At 37.8% G+C, this 27876-nt stretch overlaps 1 protein-coding gene across 1 annotated transcript; it reads right to left on the bottom strand.

Annotated features, from left to right (window-relative positions):
- Positions 1-437: 437 nt before the first annotated feature.
- On the bottom strand, positions 438-27876 carry IFTAP (intraflagellar transport associated protein). Its single transcript, XM_062495652.1, has 6 exons — positions 27768-27876; positions 16026-16183; positions 14433-14504; positions 13447-13501; positions 7099-7229; positions 438-599 (listed from the first exon to the last, which is right to left on the bottom strand). Exons 1-6 carry the CDS (start codon positions 27874-27876, stop codon positions 438-440), a joined length of 687 nt encoding a protein of 228 aa, XP_062351636.1.

Raw genomic sequence — 27876 nt, 5'->3', positions numbered from 1 at the left:
TGAAGAAACTCAAAAGACAGAGAAAAAATATTCCCATCTTTATTCACTCATGTATCTCTATACACTTAAAGAGTTTATAGACTGATTTGTCAGCTATTAAAAAACTTAATTGCATTACTGAGAGAACGAGGTAAAAGACAGCTTTAGGACCAGCTTTGCACTACTCAGGAACCAAGTCAGTACCAGATATAAGCAAGAGTAGCCACAATGCTATTCTGAAATCCACCAGCTTGTTCTCCTCCTATGGAGAAGTCACTCCAGCACGCTTATCCTGAGCCAGTACAGGATCCAAGGCACCTTGACAGAGTAAATGACAAATCTCAGTGATGCCATTTAGTGCCCATGCAGATAAGAACACTAAAATAAGGGTACAACCAGGAGCTACATTCATCCCATAAAAAGGTCACTCCAACAGCCCTGCACTGAACACCTTTGACTCAGTCTTCAGCTCGTGCTGATTTGGCATCTGTGCCTGTTTTCTCTTCAGACAACTCTAAAATGGCCTTCAGCTCAGCTTCAGAGAACTTAGGGGTCAGTGCCACATTGTCATAATCAAATTCTTCATCAAGTGAGAATGGTTGAACATCATCACCCAGGAGCTGTAATGAGGAAAAACAGATACATAAATAATATTGCTACAAGTGATAATAAGGAAGCTCAAAGTATAAACTTCTAATTAATATTTAATTAAACTATTTTTTCTGACTCTAGCACTCTCAGCTGATTAAGCTCTTTTTAAGTAAAAGAATAAATTCAATTATTCAATTTGACCTAATTTAAGCCATTTAATGTGCCCCATTTGTACTGTACTGTATCTGAATGAATATCATTAACTAATTTTGCTCAAGGCAAGGAATCTAAAAACCTCCCTTGCACACATCTATTATATTCCTGCCACTTGTAGCAGCAAGGCTGTAGGAATATGGATGTGTTTTATGCAGTTATGTTAAATTTCAAAGACAGATTCCGTATCACCAATATTTGGGTTGGTGTTACAGTTTCATACATGCATCTGATACTAACATAATGTATTTCCCAGAGCACAGTTTCAGTGAAGGAAAGGCCTGCAAAGAGCAGAATTACACATAATTAATTTTCAGACTCAAAAAATTTTTTTCACCATTTCAGAGACATGGAATTGGCTAGTTTGCATTTCTTGCACGATGAACATAAGAATCTTAATGCATTGCCAATATGTGCTTTGTTGGCATATTGTATAGCATGTCTGCATTGCTTCTGGTTGAAATATCTTAGAATAAACACTCTGCCTATAAAATAAAACAATGAAAACAAATAACTGTGGCAGGCTCCATGCTGATAAGGAACTGCAGGGGGCCACAACATGAAAGGTTTATGGTAAGCAGTTACATAAAATAAATTCCAGGGCAACACAGGAGACACATCTTCAATATTAAAACTATGCAAGAATGCTCCCTATCCCATGGGAAGTTAATATAAATTGTCTAGAAATGTGTTTCAAAGATTTAAGTACTTCAGCACCAAATCAGCAAAATGTTTTAAACACATGCTTATTTTTTCAAGCTTCTGGCAAGTCCTCGTTGAAGCCCATGACTACTGATGTATATGAAATTAAGAATACATGTACTTGCTGAAAAGCAGGAAAAACACTCAGCATCCTGTGATCACTGCTCAGTTTGGAAGGCACAGTATCCTGCACAATTTGATGTGACATTTTGTAAGAAGAAGCACTGACACAGTTAATGCCATGTAGTAAGTCAGAGAAGTGGTAGCTGGATTCCTCTTTGGTGGCTGAGTACCTGATGGACATGGCAGAGAGCATTTGGGTAGTATCTACATCCTGTATTAATAAACTGTAATGTTGCATGAATAATCAGGAAATAATTTTTCTAGGGTTGTATAATTTTATTAATCATCTATATTGCTCATTTTTTATAGGGATATGGTTTACATATTAGAGCAGACAAATAATCCTGGATGCACATGTGTAGACCATGGGCATTTATAAATGGGAAAAACTTTGCAGACAGATTTGGTCTAGAAAACACTGTTCATTATGCACACAATTATCTTGCTTATATCGATAGAGTACTTCAGGTAAACCATCATTAACTTTTATAAATAGCCCATCTGAAACATGTTAACAAGAGATAAAGTCTGCACACAAATTCTCATTCCCATCAGAGATAAAGCAAACTCCTTGACCTCCTCAACATGTTCATGCTCATTTTCATCTTTTCCACAGGCAGAACCTTGTAGAATTCCTTGTCAGTAAGATTACCAGCAACCGGATAACAAATGGTAGCAGTAGGCAGGGTTCTACTACCTGTCTTTCATTTGCAGAAATTCAAAGCATTCTAAAATACAATGCAAGGCAGGAATGTTTTTCAGTTATTTTGGTTGTAACAATGTTTTTACAACACTGCGCTGGTTTTGGCTGGAGTAATTTCCTTCACAGTGGCTGGTACAGGGCTGTGTTTTGAATTTCTTCTGAGCACAAGGTTGATAACACAGAGATGTTTCTGTTATTGCTGAGCAGGGCTCACACAGAGCCAAAACCTTTTCTGCTTCTTGTCCCTCCACAGTGGTGAGGGAGCTGGGGGTGCAAGGGAGGAGACACAGCTGGGACAGGTGACCCCAGCTGACCACAGGGATATTCCAGACCACATGGTGTGTCATCAGTGCACAAAGCAGGAGGGAGAAGGAGAAAAGGAGAGTTTGGAGAGATGTTCTTTGTCTTCCCAAGGGACTGTCACACGTGGTGGGGCCCTGCTCTCCTGGAGATGGCTGAGCACCTGCCTGCCTGTGGGAGGCACTGGATTAACTCCTTGGTTTGCTTTGCTTGGGTGTGTGGCTTTTACTTTCCCTATTAAACTGCCTTTGTCTCAACCCATGAGTTTTCCAGTTTATCCTTGTGATTCTCTCCCAGTCCCACTGGTTGGGAGCAAGCGAGTGGCTGTGTGGGGTTTGGTGCCTGCCCAGGTTAAACCACGTCATACAGCTAAGGTAACTGAGCTAAGTAGAGTTCAAACTACAGTAAGCCTTTATAGGGATTTTACAAAAGCAAATCTATTTTCCTCTGTCAACGGAGTTACAGAAAGTATGCACACATCCACTCTGACCTTGTCTTGGCCTTCATGTCATTCCAGGAACACTTCATGCAGATGCAGCAAAACACTGGAAAAACTTTTGTTTACCAAACTCGACCCCACAATGCTAACTGAAGTAAGATATCAAAATAAAACATACTCGACTTCACTCTGTCAACAATTTCTCTGTTACCCACTCATTTCACATTTGAAAAGTTTATTCACACTGCATATTTATCAGTGTGCTTCATTTCTCAAATGAATACTTGAAGCATTAGGGATTCCTTTTTTTCTTCTTCTCCCAAGAAGCCATTGACTTCAAACTTCCATGAAGACAAGTAATCTAAAACTTATATACTGCAAACTGCAATTTAGTTCTATGTCAAAAGGAAGACATTTTACGATAGAACACTGAATCCTCTGAGCTGATCAAGTTATTATCCTGTTATTTTAGCCTAAGGAGATGAGAGAAATATGTGAATTTCAGGTGTCTAATTTAACATCTAACTGAAATCTTTTTGAGACCTCTCTGGGAATAGAATCCTGCTCTATTAGAAAACTGCCAGTTTGTTTAAGATTGCTTCAGTGATTTACTCTCTGAAGAAAAAAAAACAACACTTTCAATTACAGTTCCAGCATGTCCAAATTAAAGGAGGGAAATAATGTAATATTCATATTAATAACTGAAATATTTGGCTAGAGGTTGTTTTATGAAGTAGTATTGTAAATAAAATACCTTAAATTGACATTTTTAAAAGTCTATTAATAATTGGCAACTCAGTTCTTTTATTAATCTGTGTGGAGCTACATTTCGCTGAACAGCTTGTCTCTATCCGTCCAAAACTTGTGTTTCTGTGTAATTATGGCACTTGTTCAAATTATGTAAAGCTTGCACGTACACTCACCAGTGATTTCACTGCATGCTCAAGGGAAAACTGACTAGTTCACTAACAATAAATTTTAAAAAAAAAGAAGTTGGGGAAGGCATATGTGCTATGATCTCGTATAAGCTTAGTATTTCCTGTGGTGCCCGGGAGAAAAAAAGTTTGTTTGAGCTTGGGGCACTGGACTAGAAGTCAATAAATCTTGGCCAATTTTCCACTTCAGCTTCATCATTCTGGACAAGTCATTCAATCTCTGTGTCTTTACTGGCCTTTGAGAAGATATCTCCTCCATCTTCTTTGACTTAGTCAATCCTGTCTTTAAGTTCTTCCATTTTCTTGCAGCATTTATGTGTAGCACGAAGCAGAAAAAAACCTCATCTGAGGAATATCAGCCTCTTTAAGCAAAGGAACTCAATGGAAGTTGTATTTTAGGGGATAAATGCTGCCATGCCACAAATTAAGATAAAATGACAGACATACTAAATACTGTTTTGAATGGTCAATCTACAGACAAATAAAGGAGAATAGAAGAGCAGAATTCCTCTTTCCTAATCCCAGCCATACAAAAATTAGGTTTCTAGACTAAGGTAGTCAGTTAGCTAAAAATAGCCCAGCCTGAGCTTGGGGATGGTGATATATTACATCTTACAACAAATTCCTACAGCAAGTGGGATTAATCACTTTCTGAAGTTGCCTATTTCTGCCCCTTGGTGACTGGAGGACTAAAACTACATTTAAAGCTAAAGTTAGGTGAGATGAATCCCACTTGGAATGCATGTTTATAGCAAGTGGATGGAAAATATGCCATACACTTGTGTATGCTGAGAGGAAAATAAGAACAAATAAAGACACAAGGCATTAAGACATAAAAATACCATGATATCTTTTATAGAAGAATATATTAAGTAGAAATAAAGGGGAAAATAAATTCCTGGGTAGGGGAGGGAAATGTTCTGTGATAATGTACTTCAAACATAGAGTTAATTCCAGTTCAATTTGCAGCAGCTTGTGGGATGTCATGTATGCTCCACTGTCAATATTGAAATCCTGAAATATATTTATGTCTAAAGGAAGGAAAGAAAGATGAAGCAACACTGGTGGACAACACAAATAATTTGCTGTGTCATTCACTAAGCCACTTCCTAACACCTTTTGACAGAAAAACATTTTCAGGGAGACAAGTTGCTCTTTAACAATTATCCGAGTTATAAACTGGGTCTTAGCAGAGCTTCTTTTTTTAAACTTTCCTGAGCAATATGTTGAGAGATACACAATTTACCCTAAAGTGCCTCACAAGTGTTTCCATAGCATAGACATTTCTCATGCTGCTATTTTTCACACAGAATGGTCTTCTGTTCTCTAAGAAAACCAATTAGGCAGCCACATTATGTTGCCCTTCCCTAACAGATTTGTTTTGATGGACAGAGAACAGTCTCATTTTAAAGCAGAGATGTCTCCAGGGAAAATCTTTTTCTCTTTCTAAACTAGTCCTGCCATAAGCAATGCAAGACTTAATTTTCAAGGCAATGACAATTTGAAGCACTGAGGGACTTTAAAATGGACCCGTTCAGTCTTGATGGTTCTAAAAATCAGGTCACAGTTATATTAGCTAAATGAAGGCAAAAATATGTTTATAATTTAGGGGAAAGACTGTCTTCATTATAAGTAGCCTGGCACCAACCAAATGGTTAGGAAAATTGTCTTTCTTCTTGAAAAATGCAGCAACTCATAGCCAATGTAATAATACTCAGTTTCCTTCATAACCCAAATTTCCCTCAAATGGAAATGAATTTTGCATGCAGTTGGATCTTTATCTATTTTTCATGAACTATAGTTTAAAGAATCATATGCGGTCCTTTATGAACACTGCAGGCTGCTACAACCCTCCTTCTCTACAGAAGTTATGAAATGAGAAAGCTATAAAACCTAATTCTAGTTTTTTGGGTGCTATTTTGTGTCCAATGGATATATCTAAAGGCAAAACCCTTGAATTATGTCAATCCTTAGGGAAAAGAGTGAGTATTTTTATTCGCAGCATGGTAGGTATTAAAGCTTGAAAGGTCATTTTAGAACATCTACTTTTTCCCAAAGCAGACTTGTTCCTTATAGTGAAGAGTTTATTGCAAGGAACTAAACAGAACTGAGCACAGGCAAGGAGGCACCATATGCAGTGCTATAACACCAAACCTCGATTGGTCACGCCTCATTTATAAACTTGATTTAAGACTCACAAGAACATCAGTGAGCACGTGAAACTATCTAAACTGGCCCACTTTCACTGGAGGCTAACTTCAGCTTCTACTGCACTGATCAGGCAGGGGAAAAGAGCAGTGAAGAATTCTCTGCAATAGAAACACCCCCGAACGTTAATGCTCACGCTGACTATTGGGATAGGAAGCTTAATGACTTAAAATAAGCCTGTGAGCAATCCCTACCTTCTGTTGCAGTTTGAGAAGAACTGAATTTCTGAAGGAAGACAGCAATTCTAAATTAAAGCTTGCACTGACTGCGTCTGATTAAAAGGCTCAAGAGGCCATAAAGAAAACCTCTCCACACCAGACCCTGACAATGCAGTTTCTCAGCAGCATCTTGCTACTACTCATTTCCAGGGGACCAGATCTTAATTCTGACCATAATATAGTCTAAAATGCTTTCTTTTTCTTTTAAGTGTCACATTAAAGGGATCATTCACCACCTCCCTGCTGCAGAAAATGGCTCCTATATTAAGCCAATGAGTATGCCATAAGATCATGAGATCACTGGAAAATTAAATGGTCCATCATTCTACATAAGTAAGGGCTGCTAAAAGGCTTAAAAGTGCAAAGGATTACTTGAATATTCTGTGAGTTACACAAATTAAATATTAAAAAGCCCACATACCACTTGAAGTATTGAAGTACACATTTTGAGAATGTGAGATTATACATTAACTATGCAAGATAAAATACAGTGTTTATTTCAATTCTTAACATATTTAAGAATTCATTATTCATTTAAAAATTAATAATATGCCTTGCTAACTCACAGCAGTTCCACATACTACATCTATACCCCTCTGTTCTCATGGAAATAACAGTAGAAGCTGATAGGAAAAATAAAAATACCACAAACCCCCCAAGTTTGAATGAATACATCTGACTTCATACCTCTTGGGCTTTGCTGTCTGATGGCTGGGGAACTGAGAGGGCTCTGAACTTCGGCTGAATGGGCTTATCAAAGAAGGGTGTACAGCAAGTCACTGTCTCTTCCACCTCTCCTGGGAGAACTAATGACCCTGCTGAACAAAAAAGAGTCAACATTAACCTTCCACTCAATGCATAAATTAGCAGAATCCTGTTTAGTTCTCAGACGTGTGCAGTAACTTGTTAGTCAGAGTGTGATGTACTTATTGTTGCATAAGCTATCATTAAAACAGATCCACGCAGTCCTGAGCTAAAATCTAGATAGTAATACTGTACTAAGGAAAAATAAAACTTGTCTGAAAACAGACAGGTAGCTCGTCTTTCTTAAGGGTGCTGAATTAAAATCGGGAGGCAGATGCACTTAAACTCAGAAAGCACCTGGAATTATACTCATTTCTTTCAGAAAAAAGATGGAAGGTCCTCAGCAGAGACATCTGCAGTAGAAATTATAAAACACCTTGTCTGCCACTCATGAACTGAGCAAGCTCATTCATTTCTCTTCAGCTAGAGCTTCAACTGTACATTGGGCATAAATGATCACTGCAAAGCATCTTAGTATGACTCTAACAGAACATTAAGTAAAAATACCTGGTAGAACTACTAATATTTCCCACTGCAGTGCCAGATGACTCTCTTGTCTAAGGGTATTTTACAGATGATTGTTTCTCCCTGAGCTTTCCAAAAAGAGGGACTTGAGAGGACTTCCCTGTACCTGGGATGGAATGACATGTAATTTTTCCATATGGGCAGGATTTTGTTCCACAGTTCAAAAATGAACAGCTTTTCTGAATCACTTTTCTTTTACAAACTTCAGCAAAACATTCATACCGGGACCAGTGGGTTTGCATTCTGTGACAGATCAGAAGGATATGCCTTAGGTTTAGAAATATCTTCTAACATGAATCAATCTCAGCTCTGCCACAGCACAGATGTGACCATCGTGTCCCAGTAATGTTTTTATGAATGAACTTAAGGGGACCATATGTCTTGCAATTTAGTCAAAAGATTATGTAAAACTACCTACTATTTTTTCAGCTGATACACAAATTTCTTTACAGTTTTATACTACATTTACATTTATCTTGTAATCTTAGAATACATTTTCAAAGCATTGATTAAACACTACTTAATGGAAGCAAATAGAGAGTACATAGATCCAGGGTGAAACGGCTGAAGTGTCTATTTATCTCTACCTGCACAATTTTTCCATAGTAGTGTAGTTGTGGACCTCTCACTGCCCTGTGAGCCTGCATTTGAAAGTAAGGGTTTTCTAGTTAGGTATTTGTAAAAATCCATGATGAAATTTTTCATTTCATTTTCTTCTGGGAATAGTGTACTATTTAAAAGCCAGCGGGGCTTTGAATTGCAAAGCAGAATGTTCTTTTAAAAAGAGTTGAATTAATTCCCTTGGGTATTTAATTTCTGGATTTTTGTCCCTTGTTTCGTGATTCACATATAAGTGCTTATGTCTATCTCCAGCCATCTAAGTGCTTTCAGTCCTTGTTCTCAGCATAGCATCTATTCTGATTCTGCACCAGTTATATGAGAAAACTTTCTGAAAAGGACAGCACGGTTCCCAGGTATCTAGGCTATGTCTACACATGCTCTGCACCTGCTTTTTTCATAATTTCGGTCAAAAGCATTTGTAGGACAGAATGAAGATATGAATGCTCATTTAAAGACAATGGCATCTTCCATATTGTTTCAAACTTGCAACCTAAATCTACACCCTTACTAAAGTAAGGGAAGTCTGGGCATCAAGAGGGTTTCATCACCTGATGATATAAACACTGATTATTTCTGCCCTGAGAGCTTCTCCCCCCCAACAGACTAATCTGTAGAGAGGAGATGAGGAGGAATCACTGTTATGCAACAACCTGGCAATGGCTCAGAAAGATAACTCTTCAGAATTAGGACAACAGAAGGAAATTTATTTCGGCTTTTAGCAAGAAGTGCTTGTCATACTCAGAATGTCAATTTCACTTTTCAAGGCTTGTTAGTAATGCAAACAATGTTTCAAATTCCCTTCAATCACCCCCTAAGAATGTAATCAACCTTTGTTTGCCAGTAGACATGCCAGAAATGAGCTTTGTCTCTCTCTATCCTGGCTATGTGACAGCATATGCAAGTCTAATTGGTAAACGCTGCTTTCCCTGATAATGTTTAATAAAGAAACCCCTTCAGAGAGAAAAATTAGAGAGTTTTGACAGTAGTCCTTCTCAGTGGGAGCACTCAAAGGAACTCCAGGCCATTGTAAGTTCTAGCCAATACCTCACAGCTTGTTTAGGCTGCTGCTACAGCACTACTGGATGATGATCCTAATTAAGCTGCTAATTATGTTCTCTGTGGAGGTGATTAATTAGCAACAGGAAAGCCTTGGATACTGCCAACAGCACCATATACAGAGATAACTGAACAGGCAGTGATACCAAAAAAACTGAGAAGACATCTTGAAATGCACCTCTCGTACCATGAAGAATCAATTCCCTGGATGATATATCTGACAATTTTACTCAAGTCCAGAATACTTTAATGACAGCACATTAGGAAAGTAAACAATACTCTTTAGTCCCTCCCTATCACATCCCAGAAAACTATTACTAAATCTGTCAACACTGCTGAGCTTGATTTTTTTGCTTATTCTGTATCATAGACATCAATTATGAGTATAGAAAAAGTAATCTACTGGTACACGTCTGCTTTTAACTTTCAAAAGTGAGTAAGTTCAAAGTTTTGTCTGTAACTTTACTGCAGCCAAACGATGCCCAGCTATATATACACTGACAGCTATATATACACTGACACAGGTTTTACCACTTTCAGACACTACATTTCACAAAAATGCTGTTGATGGGGAGTTGAGAAGAGAGTGATACCAAAAAAAGCTTAAAAGCTAAATTTTGCAGTCTCCTCTTAATTCTCATGCTTCAGGCTGTTAGTCCCAAAGAGCTGCCTAGTGTGAAATCATCTCAAGGCAGTGTTAAATGGATTGCAGAGACTGGAGAAGAAAAACAAGAAAGGGATTCACCAGCTGGGAGGGAGCCCCATACTTTAAAAAATCCACCTCATTTAACTCTGAATCCTCTTCTTCAACATGATTTTTCTGGATGTAAGCTCAAAATATAAATGGAGAGGCACAGATAGTGAAAAATAACAGATGTCGATATAATTTGCCTAAAGAGTTGTTTAAATAATAAACAGTAATGCCTGGCCTCAGCTTCAAAGTAACTGAGTCAATCAGGTTCTGCTCAGACTCTGCAGGATTACAGACAACTGGGACCTTGAAAAGATAACATTGCAGTACTTCAGTGCTCCAAGATGAATTAGGATGAGACAGTGAAGCCTCACCTACACATTTAAATAGTCCTGCTTTAATTTTCTCTTGAATTTAAACAATAGCACACTCAAGATCTCCAGACTTGGTATTTTATTTGGTACTTTAAAATTTGGTACTTTATTCAAATAATACCTTTAATTACCAAACTATCCCTCAAGCCCTGCAGCAAGAAATTTGTCACTGGTCCTGGAAAGTCCTGTTGCCAAAACATGGGCACTAGGCAGCATCCATCCATCCCTGGAGAAAGCCTGATCATCTCTATTGTTGCCTTAAGCTCCTTACAGTTAGAGATTAAATTCAGGGAAAAGAGAGATCACAGTACACCATGCCTGTGCTGTCTCTACAGGATGCATTAAAGCTATGGTTTAGGGCAGCAATTTTACTTTGCCAATCATGGTTTACTGCCAAAGTCCCACAATGCAAAACACTGCCCATGTTTCAAGCTTTCAGCCCATTGCTGTCAAACAAAACCAGCTACAATGAATCTGCATACTGGCCAAATCCGTGGGCTGCTTTTCCTACTCATAAGAAGCAGTCACATTCATTCACACCTTAAAAGACACTGAACTTTGCAAGACAAACTTGAAAAAAAAAAAAAAAAAGCAAACCAACCAAACAAAAAACTTCACTAGAATGACTCTTCCAGGACATCTGCCAAACAGCACTGATTACATGGGATGTTTTAACATCTATTCTCTATCATGCTTCTCATACTGTCAGCTTTGAGCCAGTTGTCCTTAAGTGTGAATATTTATTGTATTAATGAACAGTTGCTAACTCAGCTAACTGATCTGCCCTTTAAAGCTAAGTGAAGCACACAGATATTGAACTGCAGCCAATAACAAGGAGAGATAAAGGCTTGTTGCAATTATTAGCAAGGTATGATATTTTTTTACTGGTTAAAATAAGCTATGATATTTTTAAGCTTGTTTTGACAATATGAAGTCTTAAATCAATCATTTGTTCTGACATAAGGTGGCAGCATTTAAAAAGGTCAACAACAGAATATCTCTAACTTGTGTCACAATTTACGTCATTTATGAACTACCTGGAATTCTTCAGAATTAATCTTTCACTAAGGTATTCACTAGTGATATTATTCTAGATTACTTTAACATTACAAACAATCGAAGTGACATAACTTTGTATTTTAAAATGCATTTTCTTGCTGTGGTTCCTACAGGACTAAGATTTTTACCTCTCTTTGTATGAAGCTATCAAGTGGATTTTGATGTGTAAGACAACTATCAAACCATAAGGGCTATCTTCTGCACTTAGGAGTCAAGAGAAAATTTTTCAGCCTGATTCAACAACTATTTTCACCAGAAAAGCCCTGAGCAAGACCCAGGCTGTGGTTTTCCCAGGTATAAATTTAGATGCTGTTCACTTTCCTTCCAGCATTTAGAAGGAACAATTAATTTCTGGCTAGGCAGTGTTTCAATGTTATAAAATGCAATCTAAAAGCCTAATGTTGTTAGTGAGCATTGCTGATACAGTCTCATTCTTCACTGAGGCAGTCTGTCTCAAGTGAAGCATGTTTTACCAGGGCTTTCCATATGTATGTGATTAACATTTATTCTTGGACACACACAAATACACAGAAATTACCCAAAAGCTGGAGAGAGGCAAGGTCTGTCACAGTACTGAATGCACTGAGTTATCCCCAAGCTTAAGCAGAGCTCTATTTCCTCAGTGTTCTGCTTGGCATTTTAGTTGGGCTTAATTCTCATCAACCAATCTGTGGCCTGTTTGGAACTAGAGATGTCTAACAATACTTCAATGAAGTAGATGTAGGCATTTGTCCTTTCATAATGATACAAGTGAAACGTGGGTTTGTGCTTCCACCAGTAAACTCAAGGGTTTTGTTTAATAAATATTACCAGAATATAAGACATAAACAGAGAACAATGCCCTACAAAGGGAAAAATGGGCACATATGAACAGTGCACTCAAAAGAAATCTTTGACATCTGTACCTGGTCTATTTTACTGTTTTAGCTGTTTTACTACCTCCTTTCTGAAAGGCTGGAGAAAGAATATTTGCCATAAACCTGGCTTACATTGGTTTGTTATTTTCTTGTGAGATGCTGGAAGTCTCTAAGACCTCAGACTTCACAGGAATTCAGGACATACAGAAAGGAAAGACTAATCAAAACTTTACTGCTAGAGTGGAGAGACCAATCAAGTGGCAATAACTAAGAAACCAAGCATCAAAACCCAGCAGCTTCTGTGACCTCAGGCAAATCCCTTAATCTGTGTGTCTTGGTTTCCTTGTACAGTTACAGGTATAGATGAGGAAAATTAATTTAAATACTAAAAGGTTGTCATTTCTGGTTATAATATAGACCATACGAGGACCTAGGATAGACAAATAACTATAGACGTTAGTATTCCATTTACTTCTTTTGGAGGTGGGAGCATTAAAATTATTACACATGTACAAAACAGTTCAACACAGCTCAAAATGCTCCTAACTGGAATTTTTAAAGAAGTTCACTGTGAATTCAGAATTAGTCTAATCTATTTTAAGCCCAGGATGAAATTGTTTTAATAGGCAGCAACAGCATTTTCATTAAATATTTCCACTTTACAGCACTGTCTCTTAGAACTCACATTACTTTACAAAAAAGCCTTTTGTAATCAAAGTAATTTCAATACAAAATAGAAATGCATAAACGTGGAAAAATGTTGCTAACACGAAACACTCTGCACTTCTAGAAAAACTTGAAGAAAAAAAAAAAACTGTTCACCAGGACAAAGTACAAGAAATATTCCTCTTAATTTATTATTTCATTACCTCTTAGAGTAGGGAAATTAGTACTTCAGTCTGGGGAACTGGGGCAATGTGGGGAATTTTCTAGCAATAGAACTGAGGAAGATCATCTCTTTTAGGGGAGAACCAGCTCTTTAATCAATGTTCACACACCTGCATTCAAAGACAGAAAATGATGGTGGATACAAAGGGGGGGGACCTACCATTGCATGTCTCTTCATCAGTGTCTACATCTTCCAAGTGTAAGGATTTGTCCACCTGCCATGAACCCAAATTGGAAAATAGATGAAAATGTATCAATTCCATTCCATATAGTACAATCTAGAGCAAAGCAAAAATGCATCAAATTGTCTGCGTCATCTTTTCCATTTGCCCCTGCATTTTTCCAAGAAAGCATATGAATTTTCTTTGAAATGTGTAACCCAAAGGAAATACTTCTAGGCATAGTCAAAGATTTACTGCTAAAATTGCCACAGATCAACTTAAGTGATGGAAAGGAAGCTCAATCTGTACAGTAACTTTTTCCAGAACTTAGTGGGAAGATGGAGAAGTAAAATATTTTCATAGGAAAATGATGCCTGATAAGTTACTATGCAATTTTGCAAGCTCATTTCATACGGCACAAAGAGAGTACATGCTGTAGGCAAACTAGAGCTTGATCCTTCTGTCTTGACACTAATGGTGAATTGATTAGGAAATAAAAAAAACTAAGAATTATTACATGTCTACTATTTTACCTGGGGCTTTGTTCTACTGTTTTCTCAGGCTAATGTCCCTTGAACAATCTAAACTATTTAAAACATACCAAAAGACAAGACATTTCTCATTTCAGGTATCACTCTGAATGGTGAGAATGAAAGGTTTTTCCCAGCCTATCTGCAAATACTGTTACCATGGAGGATTGACTACATGCCCTGGATTTTCTTCTGTGTTTCCATAAAGTAATTAAAGATGCTCTCAGATAATTTTTTGCCAACCTGATTTGAAAACAGTTTCATCAAGATTTACATAATCTTTACACTTTAAAAGTACATACTCACTAATATTAAAAAAAAATTGCATTGCTCTCACTCTTCTCAAAGATGGGAAAGAAATACATCAACAAATTGTAATTTGTAAATTAATACAAGAAAAATAAGTCATGTTCTGCTCATAATCCCCACTTTGAAGAAAATCAAAGAAAACCTACCTTCACTCTTTCAGACAGACTGAGATTACTTCCATCAGAGGCACCAGCTGTTGAGCTCTCACTCATCACTGTCTGTAGATAGATGGGCAGAAATACTTAGACACATGAAACAGAATCAAAATCACAATCAAAGCTCCTGATTGATACATAGTTCATAGAATCACAGAATGGGTAAGGTTGGAAGGCACCACTGCAGGTCACCTGCTCCCTGCTCAAGAAGGGTCCCCTAGAACACATTACTCAGCTTTATAGATGTTGTACATAAACATTTTTAAGAAGTGAATGGAATGCTCCTAAGAATAGAACAGGTACAGGTAATTATCTGAAAACCTACAGAGGACCAGACTGAATCGACTGGAACAACAGTGCAAGTAATCATGGCATGCCTAAAAAGCAGCATTTAGACTGGTAGCACTGTTTTCAATAGCAGTCCCATTTTCTTTCCTCAGGGCAGGCTTAAAGGTTACAGTGGGCAACTTATTGCATTATGGCCTCTTCCTGCCACTACACAGCAATTTTTCTGCTGTATTCTACTATTATTGTATTTGTTTCTTAAACTGCCAACGTGACAAAAATGTGCAGGCATGTCTGAAGCTTCTTCCTCTTTAGAAACAAACACACGTAAAGCTTCATGGAAATTCCATCACACAAAGGATAATGGAAGTTGTACATTGCTTTATGTGGCAGAAAGACAATTCAATGCAGTTAAGAGACACAAAAATAAATTATACCAATGGGGAAACAATACTTTTGAAAAAAATGGCAAAAATATTGTCATTATTGCTACTCAATCAGCTGACAGAATGCAATTGTTTTAAAAGCCCTGCGTGATTCTACCTCAAAGACCTGTCCTAGTAAGGAGGGAAGTGGCAGCTTGTGGTCTGATGCCTGGCAGGCCCATCATTTGAAAGCACTTCAGTGTGTTGCTCTGTGTATTTCACAAAAGGACCTGCTACTTCTTTTTTAATAAAAGTTTAATGAAGGGAAATTTTGAGTACAGACTAGATCACAGCTTAATTATTTGTTGTTCAGGCAGGAACGCAGAAGTTCTTAAAAAGTTGACTCAGATTTCCATCTCACTCCCTTCCAGATGATGTCTGCTGTTTTCTTGTCCCTACATATTAAATCCCTAATCCCTTACGTTTCAGAAGATCAAAAATTTCCCTGGCCTGCCCAGTGTTTACTTCAGGCAGTAACATAGTTTCAGTAACACAGAACTCTGTATTTCCTAAAATCTACAAGAAACAAAACAAATCTGTCCATGCTGGCATCCATAATTTCAGATTTTTTGTTCTCCTTTTTGCCAACCTCTACCACAAACTGCAGTCTCCAGTGAAAGCACTACTTAACTCATTGCAGGGTGCCTTATTTGTTAGTCAGATTATGGCAGCTCTTCAGCAAGGGCAAATGCCACTGCCAAACATGATCTCTGCAGGTGCCTCTCTAAGCATTTAACACTTAGGTAGTATTTTAAATATTTGTCTCAAATAGGATAAATACCACTAGCCTCTAACATTTGGACAGTGTATCTCCCCATATTTTTATCTGTTTAAACGTGGTGCTTGTCCACATGGACAAATGTTAACTCATTACCTCATTCTCATTTGGCATCCGTGGTGGAAATGACACCCACATTTCTTTGCTTCTTTCAGGTAAGCCATCCTGTTTACTTCTGTTTGGTAATTCAGAAGTAGAACATTTTTTTCTTAAGGAGTCTACTTTACTTCCCTGAATTGTCTCTTCCTCTTTCTCTGCAAGCAGAATCACACCAGATCATATAACATACAGGACTACCCAAAAAAAAGAAAAGCATGCATTTAATTACATGTAATATTGACTTTTTTACACATTCATTTTTCCTCTCATGAAAGCTTCCACGTACAACACATACATGTGTTTTGTGTATAAAATAAAACTTTACTGTAAAACTTTATCAGACTTTACCATAAATCCAAATATGGAGTTTGAACTTCAAATGCATGAAGTCCACCTATTCCTCAATACTGAAAAATTCATTATCACAAAAGCTTATGCAATATACAAAAAATGTCATAAAAATCAACCAAGAACTGAAATATCCCAAAAGGCAAGACAGTAAGGTTACACCTTACTGGATCTAGAAGCTGACTACTATGTGCATGGCTTTCCAAACCCACGCTGAGTAGTTGGGGTTTTTCCCTTCAGCCTGGCAAAATATGAAGCAATCACAGCCACAATAAAAATGCAGTACTTTTTATAAGTCCCATTATCAAGTAGAGACCAGCTATAGGTTAATCAATTAAAATTAACTTCACACCACATGTTCTTAATAAAAAAATATATGTTCATTTAATCAAACTTTTTGGGTTTAGTTTGAAAAATTTAGTTTGCAACAATAAGAAACACTGCATTGCAATTCTAAAGCATAATTATGTATTGTAAGCATTGAAGTATTCTTGTGGAGAGTTTTAATGATGCCTTTGGGGTTACTATGCTGAGCCATACACAAAGAATTATTAATCCCCTGGGACAGCTCTGTGCTGCAGTTACTGTGACATGCAGAAAGGGCTGGCAGGCTGAGCATAACCTGAAGTCCACACAAGAGTCAGGGTTCACAGAAAGCAAACTGAACCACACCAGAGCAATCTAGCAAACGGGTTTTAATGCACAGATAACAGATGGATCCTCTGAATAATTCCTAAATCCCACGTCTCTATAACATCTTTCTTTTCCTTGCTTCTTTAGCAAGTACTTTCCTAAAACAGTATTTGGATAGAGCAATACATATGAGCTATCACTTACTCCAACATACTCTCTTTTTAAGCCATGGAAATGAAGCAGTATTAGACATGAAACCCTTTTAAATTCTTGACTGGTAAAATAGTCACCCACTATTTGAAGATAATTTTACTGTCACCCTACTTTACAGGAAGAACTAGATGGCTAGCTCAAAAAACATCAACCTTATTTTTACTTTAGTAGTAAAACAGGATGGGCTTCCTGTTTGCAAGCTTTATCTTAAAGACTGACAAGCCACAAAATAATATTAATGTTTTTTTGGGGCAGATGTGTATTGGCAGTGAATAATACAGTCGAACATCTGCAGACCAGCAGAGCATCAACAGGGTGTGAGGACCAACCCAGTGTCCTCCCTGTGCACATCAGGAGCATTTCTGCATGAAAAGTGAAACAAAGATTGTGGAAGCCATGCAATTTTCTCACCAGACCAACCGAGAGACAAAAGAAATCATCACTGGAATGACCAGAAGCATAATTCATACAGCCAACAGACTCTGATTAAACATGATATTCCTGCACTAGCCCATGCTTTTCTTGTATACCACTGTGGTCATTCTTCTGGGCTATAAATCAGATCATCCTTCTAAAAAATATAGTTTCTGAATTGTCCAAACAAAATATCATTTTTAGCGTCCAAAGTCTTATAGCACATAGTTAGGCAGTTATAATTAGGTGCACATGTGAGCTGACAAACTTGCTTTATTAGGTTATATATTTTCTGGACACCTGAGCTATTGTCACAGCTAAAAAGCTAGATAAATTAAATGAGCTAGTAAGAAATCAAGTGCATTCAGAGTATTTATGTGCCATTTACCAACCCCTGACTACAGCTTAGAAACACTATCCCTTTTCCTAAGAGATCAGTCATAAACTTCTGACAGAAACCTTTTTCTGGTTAAGAACATTGCAAAATTATTGGCTTAGAGAATATTAAACATCATATTTGATGAAACATTCAGTATTGCAGTGTGATACTAGATTCATGACTGCTCGTGAAGAAAAATTCAGATGTAAAATGTCTAAGCAACCCAAAGCAGTTGTTAAATGCAATTCTGTGGACAGAATATCAACTATGCAACCATGTGCATAATGAGGCCATGCCATATAAATTAAAAGGGGGCAGGTTATTTAAACATTATGTTGCCAGCCTTGAGCACAGTCCCTGAGGACCAGTAAGAGCCAACTTCAGCTGCCCAAAGCAACTACTGACACCTACAGTCTCCCAATACATGCAGCAAACATCTGGCTCCTTTGAAGCAGTAACTGTAACGAACTAAGAAAATATTATTTAAAAAAACACACATTAATTGTTTTGAAGTTAACGAAACTACAGTCTGAAGACAAGCATCCCAGGTGTATTTCTCTGACAGAGTTCTGACTTTCAACCATTTCTGTCCGTTTTTAAAGAGAAGGGAAAGAAGGAAGGATCCCATTCAAGCCAGCAAGAGGATCACTCTGCCTTTTTCCTGACTAAGTGATAATTGACTCATTATTCACAGTCACAGCTCTCAACCTGCCAGGATCCTGTAGCAGAACACTGGCCTTCACAATATGTGATAAAAATCAAAAATAAGGGATACAAACACAACAAAATGTAGCAGAGGAAGATATAAAGATTCATATATTTATTCTGCAGACAAATTCTGCCTCACTTTTTAGTCATTTTACTGTCAGTATCTTAAAAATGAAATAAAAAGCCAACTTAGGTCTCTAGAAAAGTACATCTGAGTCTCTCAAGAGCAGTAGCCATCATAATTGTGTGTCACTAAGAGTATGGTGCAGACTTCAGGAACATATTTCAATCAAAAAGGATATCCAACTTGACAATTTTTTTTCTCTCCTGGTATCTATCCTCTATATTGCCTAAAATTCTCTTTGTCTTCCAATTTGGACAGGAATATGTTGAGAATGTCTAGTGATCACCCACATATTTCAAAGAATAACGGAGTCACTTATCACAAAACCAGAGAAAAGAGCTACCTGTATTATCAGGAAAAAGCTACTGTCGGTGAAATCTCTCAGATGACATAGTAGCCCCAGAAGAATGATAAAATTCTCATGGTCTGTAGCATTGCAAAGCCAGACCAGAATACAGCAATCAATAACATACCACAGAATACCTGGCTTGGGTTAATACACTGGACAAAACATTCAAACTACCAGGTGCTTCCTACATTTTTCCAAAAACTGGTTGAGATTTAGAAACAGGTCCCTTTAACTATAAAACAACAACAACAAAAAAAAAACATACAGCAAAGCTACTGTTTTAAGCTCCAATTTACTTTTTTTGTCCTCAAATCCTGAACCAAGGGCCAGCAGAAGGCCTGTGAATCCCTTAAATCTCTTATAAGTAATGCTTTGATGGAAAACCTGGAATTCAAAAAGTGACTTTCTGCACGATTCCTGAACCAAAAAAAAAAAAAAAAAAAACAATTTTACTCACAGTACCATAATAACTGTCTTGAAGAGAGGTCGCAAGTACAAAATGTCATGTTCATTCACTTTCTCTATTCTTCAAACACACCATCATCAAACATTTTAAAACAACAAAAAAGGCTGTCATTGAAATGTTTCCACAAAAATACCACTTTCACATGTTCACAAGATGGTAACATACTCTAGAACTACCTGTATTTCCCTATTTGCAATTAAGCAAACCACTGTACAGCAGTGCATTCATTTATCCAGAATTACAAGCTGTAAGAGGAAGACAAGGAATTTCAAGACAGAAAATCCAGTTTGTTAATAAGATTATTTTTAAAGCCTTCTTTTAATTTTTGTTAACTCAATCAAAGCAGCTCCCACATTTTCTGCAGTAACCCTACCAAAATCTGCAGCCTCCCTATGCTTGTAGGCTGTCCTGCTGGGAACAGAACATAGTGTTTTAAAGTTACTTAGCCTAAAAAAGCCATTCTGATTTATGTTAACCAGATACCTTTCTGTGTCCATGTGTTTTTACGTAAAAGTTCCTGTAAATCAATGCAGTTTGTCTGACTTTTCAACACAAGAAGTCCAATTACCCTATACAGTATGTACCTCCAGGATTTCACTATTAGAGTCCCACATGCCTGTCCAAAATTAGGAGCAATTCAGGTGTAATTCAGGTAGCTAAACTTTGTGATATAGTCCTGTTTTAAGAGTCTAAGGGTTTAGCCTCCTGATGACACCCAAAAAGGCAGTGGATGTTTTATAGATATTGTACCATATCTGCCCACACTCAGCATCTGGATTGTCTATCTCATTAATTTTCTGAATTCCTGTAAGGTCCATTCCAATCTTACTCCATCAAAATCCGCACTAATTTCAATGGCAGTGATCTCACAGTAGTAGTGAGCAAGCAAAACTCCTTTACAGGAAATAACTTGCCTAAAAACTTTACCTTAGTGTGCAAATCAATTTTTTTAACACAAAAATTCAGCTGGTGCAGCCTTTTCCTCTAACATCTTTGATCGTATCCTGATTAAATGACAAATCATCAGCAAAAAGTATAGTTAAGCTTTTTATTTCCCCGTTCAAAAAAGGTCAAGTTTTACTGTAATCACTAATATAGGCCTGGTTTTTTAATTTAAATTTACCCATTTCTTATGGAAATTCCACTGTATTATCCCCTCAGCTAGGATAAATACATATTCCATGGACTGGGAGAAGTAATTTCAGTGGAACTAATTCTAACCTAAAAGGGTGAACTCTTAAGTCCCACTAGTTACTTCTGACTGCCATTTTTGGATACTTATTATAGTATGTTTAAAAATAAGTCAGGAAAGGATGTTTTTATGATCTCCTTCAGGAGAAACATGAACGACTGCTATTCTCAAGTATATTTCAGCCACTCTCACAGACCTGCTCTAGCTTAATGTACAGCAATACTTCTCTAAAACTAACTGAGCTCCTAACTTTCAAAAGTTTAGTTGTTTTTTTATTGTACCAGTATCTCTCGCTTTCCGCTTAATGGAACCCCTGTGTTCTGGTTCTACGTAGTGTTTATCTGTATCAATATCTCTGTAGTGCTTTTGATAGTCTCAGTGTTAGAAAAAGGACAGTATTTCCTGTTTATTCCTCATTCACCCCATCAGATCATTTAAAAGTTCATATGATTCTTTCACAGCTCAGCAGCGTTGTTGCTGGATACCCTCTCCATTTGGATACTAATGCTGTCAGGTAAATAAGAAGATAAACAGGCAATTCATCATTTCAGTAGCTTGCACAAGCAAAATCCTATTTCTTTCAACAGATGTACAAGAACTCCAGAGTTCTTTATGAGTTTGGGTTACACTAAGCGTTCTTTTTAATCTTAGCTAGTACAAACAGAATGTATTCGAGTTTATTTCTTAAATACTTGGATTTTTGTTTGGTTTTTTTCACAATCAAAGAAAATGCAAATTTGCCTGAAGTACTCCACAGCACAAGGAAACTACATTAAATTCATATGTAGGGAGCACTTTAAAAGAACATGTGATGTACTAATAAATCAGGGCAGAATCAATCTTGAAGGCTTTCTTGTGGTTGCATCCTAGAAGAATTCAGCACTAATAGGCGAGTAGGTAAGTGCTGTAAGAAACAAGCAAATTGTATATAATTAAAAGCATCTGACATCTTCATACAAAGTATTCCTTTCTAAACAAGTAATATAAGAAAGATGACAGCAGGTGGGAACAAAATAAAATGTCATAAAGCCCAAGAGTTTTGAAAATGCTAGAATTTGGACATTATTATCACAATATTAAGGCATCCCTAAAAGCCCTGACTTTTTTTTTTTAAGGCAAATACCTACTTTCTTGAAATTAGGCATTTCTATTTAATTTTATAGTGAACACTGAAAAGTACCCAATTCTACAAAGTGTTCAGCACTGAACTGGAAGTGAGGTCACTCGACCTCTGTTTCTGATTGTCCTGTTGAGTCACTTACACAGAGCTCTGATCTCAGACATTATTTGCTTTGTGTCACATGTGGAAAGAGGGCTTCCTCAGCTCACTGCAATACATGAAACTAAGCCAGCAGCTGCATTTTAGTGCACTTCGATGTACAGCAGAGTTCACTCTGTGTTACTGCATTTTGTTTTGCTAGAATTCAATCACTGCCAATACGCCACTGTAGGATAGAACCTCCACCAAAGTATCCACAGCAACATTATGAAATATTTCCCTTTCTATGTCCTAGAAAATCTCAGTTATGCAGAGAATGAAAATACTTTTTTTTTGTTATCTGAAATACTCTTCAAGAACTGTTTTGTAATAAATGCAGAAAAGAACGAAGAATTGCTATTAGGCAAGCACTATTGTTCAAGGGCTGTTCAAGTTTCCAGGAGTCTGAGTGCCTCTGTACTTACCTGGTGCTGCCATTGAGCTACTGTGCAAATGCACGAGTCATTTCCCTTCTTTAGGCCTATTTTTTTCTGTCTATACAATTGAGATGAGGTATCTTGCAGAGCAAATACCAGGAAACAAATATCCATAAAACAGATCAGTTATTATTATTTCAAAAATAATCTATTAAGTTTGCATCTCTATGTATGGGATTTTTTTTGACATTTAGAGGCCCTGTATGGTATTTGATTTTATACAATATTGGATAAAGGCTACATAGAGATAGCTACTGAATTTATGATCAATAGAAAATTGCAAATTTTGTCTCCAACCAATTCTATCAAATGATCCAGCACAACACATCAATAAAAAGCTCTGAGTTGCTGCTGTTTCCCTATTTCATGCCCTGTTTAAGTTCCCTGGGGGTGACAGATTAATTTAATTAGTTTTACTGAACTGTCTACTTGCTTTTATTGGCAAATCTACTCATAGGCTGAAATTTCTCTTGGGGTTAGCATTGTCCTACTGGTCCATTTTTAAAATAAAAGTGCATTTACTGTCACTTATATAGTTCTCTGCTATGTTTTCTGCTGTGAAGACTGACATTTGTAAAGTGCTTTCACTGACACTTATAGAGGAAGTTTAAAGTTTTTGTTTTTCCTAAATGTGGTTAATATAAAAAGGAAACAGACAGCTACAGTCAAATGGACTGTGAACTGAATACCTTGCCCAGATTTCACAGGGGAATTAAGTTAATCTGAGCACAACACAGAATATAGCTCTTGCATGCCACCTGTAAGAACAGAAGTGATCACTCACTTCCAAACTTCCTCCACTTGACAGTTTGCTCAGCACAGAAGCATCAAAACAACAGCACCAGGGCTATGAAGTTTCAGCCCAAGATGTGGTTTGCTTAGATGGCCCTAATCAAGGTCCCTGGACTTCAACACACTGCCAGGCAGTGGGAGGTGTATGAAATAGAGCAAAATTAACAGCAGGAATTGAATTCATTTAATCCTGGTGGTCAAGTGTCCAGAATCATGAAAAAAAAAAAAAAACATGTAAATCTTAACTTGGATTTGGGTAAGAATTTTATTCATGGCAGCATTTTCCTATCCATCTGAATGATCTCTAATCCCATATTTTTAGAAGTGAGAGAAGAGTAATTTAAAATTTAAATGAAAATGTTGAAGCTTGGACCATTTGTTTTTTGGGGTTTTTTTCTGCACTTTTTGTACAAGGTCAAATGAGATATTTTATGTTCCAGTGAATTTCCCATTCTTCCTCTAAATTTTAAAAAATGAGCAGATGCTGCCTTCTCATTTTGAGCATCATAGCTATGCACCAGATTTCAGACACTCTTCCTAAGATTTGAAAGAGGTTTTTGTCCTTTGTGGCAATTTTTTCAAAAGCAGAGTTGGATGGATTTCCACGAGATTTTGTCCAAAGTTTTTCTAGGAAGTGTGTATTTCTGAACATACATCTCATTCACCACATCTACAGAAATCTGTATCATCCACTCTTGTAAATTCAGCTATTCTGAGGCTCCTTCAGCTGCAAAGCTTTATAGTGAGGATGAAAGATTTCATTTTTTCTAGATTGTGCTCTAATTGCTAAATTACATTCCCATGGATTCACCAGCCCTGCCACCTATACATTCATCTTCTTAATATTATCCCTATGACAAAAAACACACTGTGGATGCTCTAAATAGGAAAAACAAAGAGACTTAACTAGAATCTTAACCCAGCCCTCAGATGCTCACCCATTACAGAATCAAGGAAAAAGGTTTTAAAAATAATTTTAAAATACTATTTTTAAAATACTATTTATTTAAGATATATAGGTCATATTCTGTTGGAGCAGTATGTTTTAAATACTGAGGTCAGAGTCTTAAAAATATATTTATGCATGTTTATCCCACTTCCATCAGATCTGTAGACGGGAAGTAATAGTCTCACTATAGGATTTACTTGTCAATTAGTCTATGAAGTCTCATTTTCTCACTGCACCAAGCATATTTTAAAAAACAGAACCACTGGGATTTTTAGGAATACTAAAATCTGGAAGATTAAAATCTCATATCAAAAATGTAATTTCATGGTCCAGCTAAGTTAGAGCTGTCTCTGTGTTAGTTAAGCCAAATACACATCATGAAACCAATTACACAGAATTCAGAAGGACTTATTTTGACTCCAGATCTTGTTCTATATGAACTAAGAGAGTATCTTTTCAAATAGCAGAAGGAAGAATAGAAGTACTCAAAGGCAATATCACACATTCAGAAAGAATAAAAATAAAACATCCTAAAAATATGATTTTCTTCATTAGGATATTAGCAATTCTTAAAAAGACAAATTGAAGTCAGGAATGTAAAAATTAATTAATCCTGTCTTCCACATTTTTAAGAATGAAATGACAATCTTATCAGAAAGTCATAATGCGTTCACAGGGGGTCACTCCAGGCTATTTGTAGCCTGAAAAGGTTCTTTTTAGCTAGGCCAGAACAGCCAAGGATACTTGGGTCTTTCTACTCAAGGTACATTTTTTACAGCTTCACAGTAAATTCAACATATGAAGAAAAAAATAAAAAAATCACTAGGGAATCAGATTCTTATGAGATGCTTTCAAGAATAACAGAAAGTTCAGCTGAAAATATCTTTGCATTGCCAACTGCAGACCTAGTATAAATTCATGTACAAATGAAAATCACCTTCTCTAAATATGTTACTTTGTGAAATCAATGGGATCCAATTAGTTTTGTGTGTTTTCTGTTTCTAGTGTTATGACAAACAAAAATCTATCAGATGACAATGTATGTTTTATGCTTTAAGTAGAATTTTTGCAGGTCATTATAATGTAAACCAGCTTGTTGGGTACTTTTAAAGGAAAACTAAAGTGGGAGGAAAACAAGTTGAGCTGTTCATACCATCATAAGAACCTGCATTTCTAAGCATTTGATTCAGGTAAAGCTCTACCTTTTATATTATTTTAGTGGCAAATGCTTTCAGTGACAGTGAAAGTGACTGAAATACACGCTGAGGCTTTTTGCAAGTAGCATCATCATACGCAGCACGCTTCTAGGATAGGAGCTATCCCCAGTGTATCAATCATACATAAGAACACCAGAACCGGATTTTCAATCCTCTTATCTCATCCCCCAGTGTCTCCTTTCTCTTCTATATTTTATAGGGAGGAGAGACAGAAAGCTGCCACAAGATTATTTCTGTGGCAGCTTCCACTCCCCCACTGTTTTTCTGCTCAATGCTTGTGACTGACACTTAGTTCTGCCTGAAGGGTAAGGGCAGGACAGACTTCTGAGTACTGATCAATGGGGCATGCCACATGTTGTAATTGAAAAATACAGTTCTTCTGCAATACTATGAGGACATCAATTTTAGTGCAAAGCAGTGGTAAAGAGAATTGTGAGTAATATGTAGCTTGCACTTATTTTTAAGGCACCTGTCTGAATATGGTTAAAAAATGAGAACCTGAGCTACAGAATTGGAATTCAGTAATTCAGCGATGCTCAGATCAAGATAAAGCTCTATTTTTTATTTCATATGCAGAGCATGAGATCTTTTCAGCCTAATCATTTATGTGATGTCCTGCTGTACCTTCACACAAGTTACCTGCTAGCATGGCACAGGATGTGTCTGGTGGAAGTGACCACAGTGGATCACCTTGTCCAACCTCCCTGCTAAAGCAGGGTCATCCTAGAGCACCTTCCACAGCATGGTGTCCAGGGAGATCCTGAGTACCTCCAGCGAGGGAGACTCCACACCCTCTCTGGGCAATCTGTTCCAGTGCTCAGTCACCTGTACAGTGAAGTGGTCGCTCCTGGTATTCAGGTGGAAATTCTGTGCATCTGCTTCTGCCCATTGCCTCTTGTCCTATTGCTTGGCACCACTGGGAAGGGCCCGGCTCCATCCTCTGACACCCTTCTGTCACAGACTTACAGACATTGATAAGGTCCCCTCTGATTTGTCTCTTCTTGAGGCTGAACAGGCCAAGCTGCCTCAGCCTTTCCTGATAAGAGAGAGATGCTGCACTCTCCCCGTCATCTCTGCTGTCCTTCACTGGACCCACTCCACGAGCTCCAAGTGTGTCTTTTCTGAGGAGCCCAGAACTGGACACAGCACTCCAGGTGTGCCTCCCCAGGGCTGAGCAGAGGGGCAGGATCACCTCCCGTGACCTGCTGGCAGTGCTGCTCCTAGTGCCCCCTGGGATCCCATTGGCCTTCTTGGCCACTGCTGGTCATGGACAGCTTGTTTGCCACCAGCAGCCCCAGGTCCTTCTCCCCAGAGCTGCTTCCCAAGAGCTCAGCCCCAGCCTGTGCTGGTGCAGGGGGTTGTTCCTCCCCAGGAGCAGGACCCTGCACTTGCCTTTGTTGAATTTCAGGAGGTTCCTCTCTGCCCATCTCTCCAACCTGTTGAGGGCTGCACAGCCCTCTGGGGTGTGGGACACTCCTCCCAGCTTCGTGTCTGCAGGGAACTTTGCTGGGGAGGCCTCTGCCCCTTCCTCCAAGTCATTGATGAGTTTGGTAAACAAGACTGGGCCCAGCATTGAACCCTGGGGGAACAGCACCAGTGACAGCACCTGCGCCTCTGATCTCGACACTCTGGGGTCTGACACTCAGCCAGTTCTCATCCCACCTCACTGTCCATTAATCCAGCTCGCACTTCCTGCGTTTGCCTATGAAGATATTGTGGGAGATAGTCTTGAAAGCCTTGCTGAAATCACTTTAGACAATATCCACATCCCTCCAGGTAGCTTCTTCATCATAGAAGGCAATCACTTTGTAGAAGGCACTCACACAGGCACAGCACAGTGGGCTAATGTAAGTAAACCTGTAAAAGTACCCAAATTGCACACTCCTAATCTCAGGACATCATCTCACACTATTAAGTACTTTCCTTAGGCTCTTCTTTTATGGAGACTTCTCAAGCAAAACAATGCAAGATGTACTTAGGAAATATCTATCCTTCCAAACAGCGCGTGTTCCCCCCGCCTCCCTAAAGCAAGCATAAATGGCTAACCACCTGTAGGGAGGGAGCACAGCAGCCTGGGAACCAATGTGTAGAAAGTTCTCCTCAGGGTTCCCACTGCTGAGTGGAAAAACAAAAGCACCACAATGATTTGCCTAAAGTCACAAAGCAGGTGAGTAGCACAACGACACTAAACACCACTGCTTCTCTTTTTATCTTTCCTTCTGTCTGTGGTATCTAACAAGGGATTTGGGAAATTACATACCTTTCAAAAGATATGTGAATGTACTTAGAAACTCTTCATATGACTGCTCATGGCTATTAATAAATTGATCGAGGATGCTGCTCTTTAACAGTTGTTCTCCCATGGTCAT

Source organism: Cinclus cinclus, chromosome 6 (genome assembly GCF_963662255.1).
Source record: "Cinclus cinclus chromosome 6, bCinCin1.1, whole genome shotgun sequence".
Classification (NCBI taxonomy): Eukaryota; Metazoa; Chordata; class Aves; order Passeriformes; family Cinclidae; genus Cinclus; species Cinclus cinclus.
The sequence above is the reverse complement of the archived record's forward strand: the minus strand, read 5'-3'. Positions and strand labels throughout refer to the sequence as shown.

Bases quoted from the DNA above. Each gene is read 5' to 3' on its own strand.
- IFTAP (XM_062495652.1), bottom strand. From the start codon at position 27,876: ATGACCATGGGAGAACAACTGTTAAAGAGCAGCATCCTCGATCAATTT. The intron at 16,184-27,767 runs GTATGTAATTTC...TTCTGCTTGCAG, and splicing joins ATTCACATATCTTTTGAAAG to AGAAAGAGGAAGAGACAATT. The intron at 7,230-13,446 runs GTAGGTCCCCCC...TTTTTTGTTCAG, and splicing joins TGATGAAGAGACATGCAATG to CAGGGTCATTAGTTCTCCCA.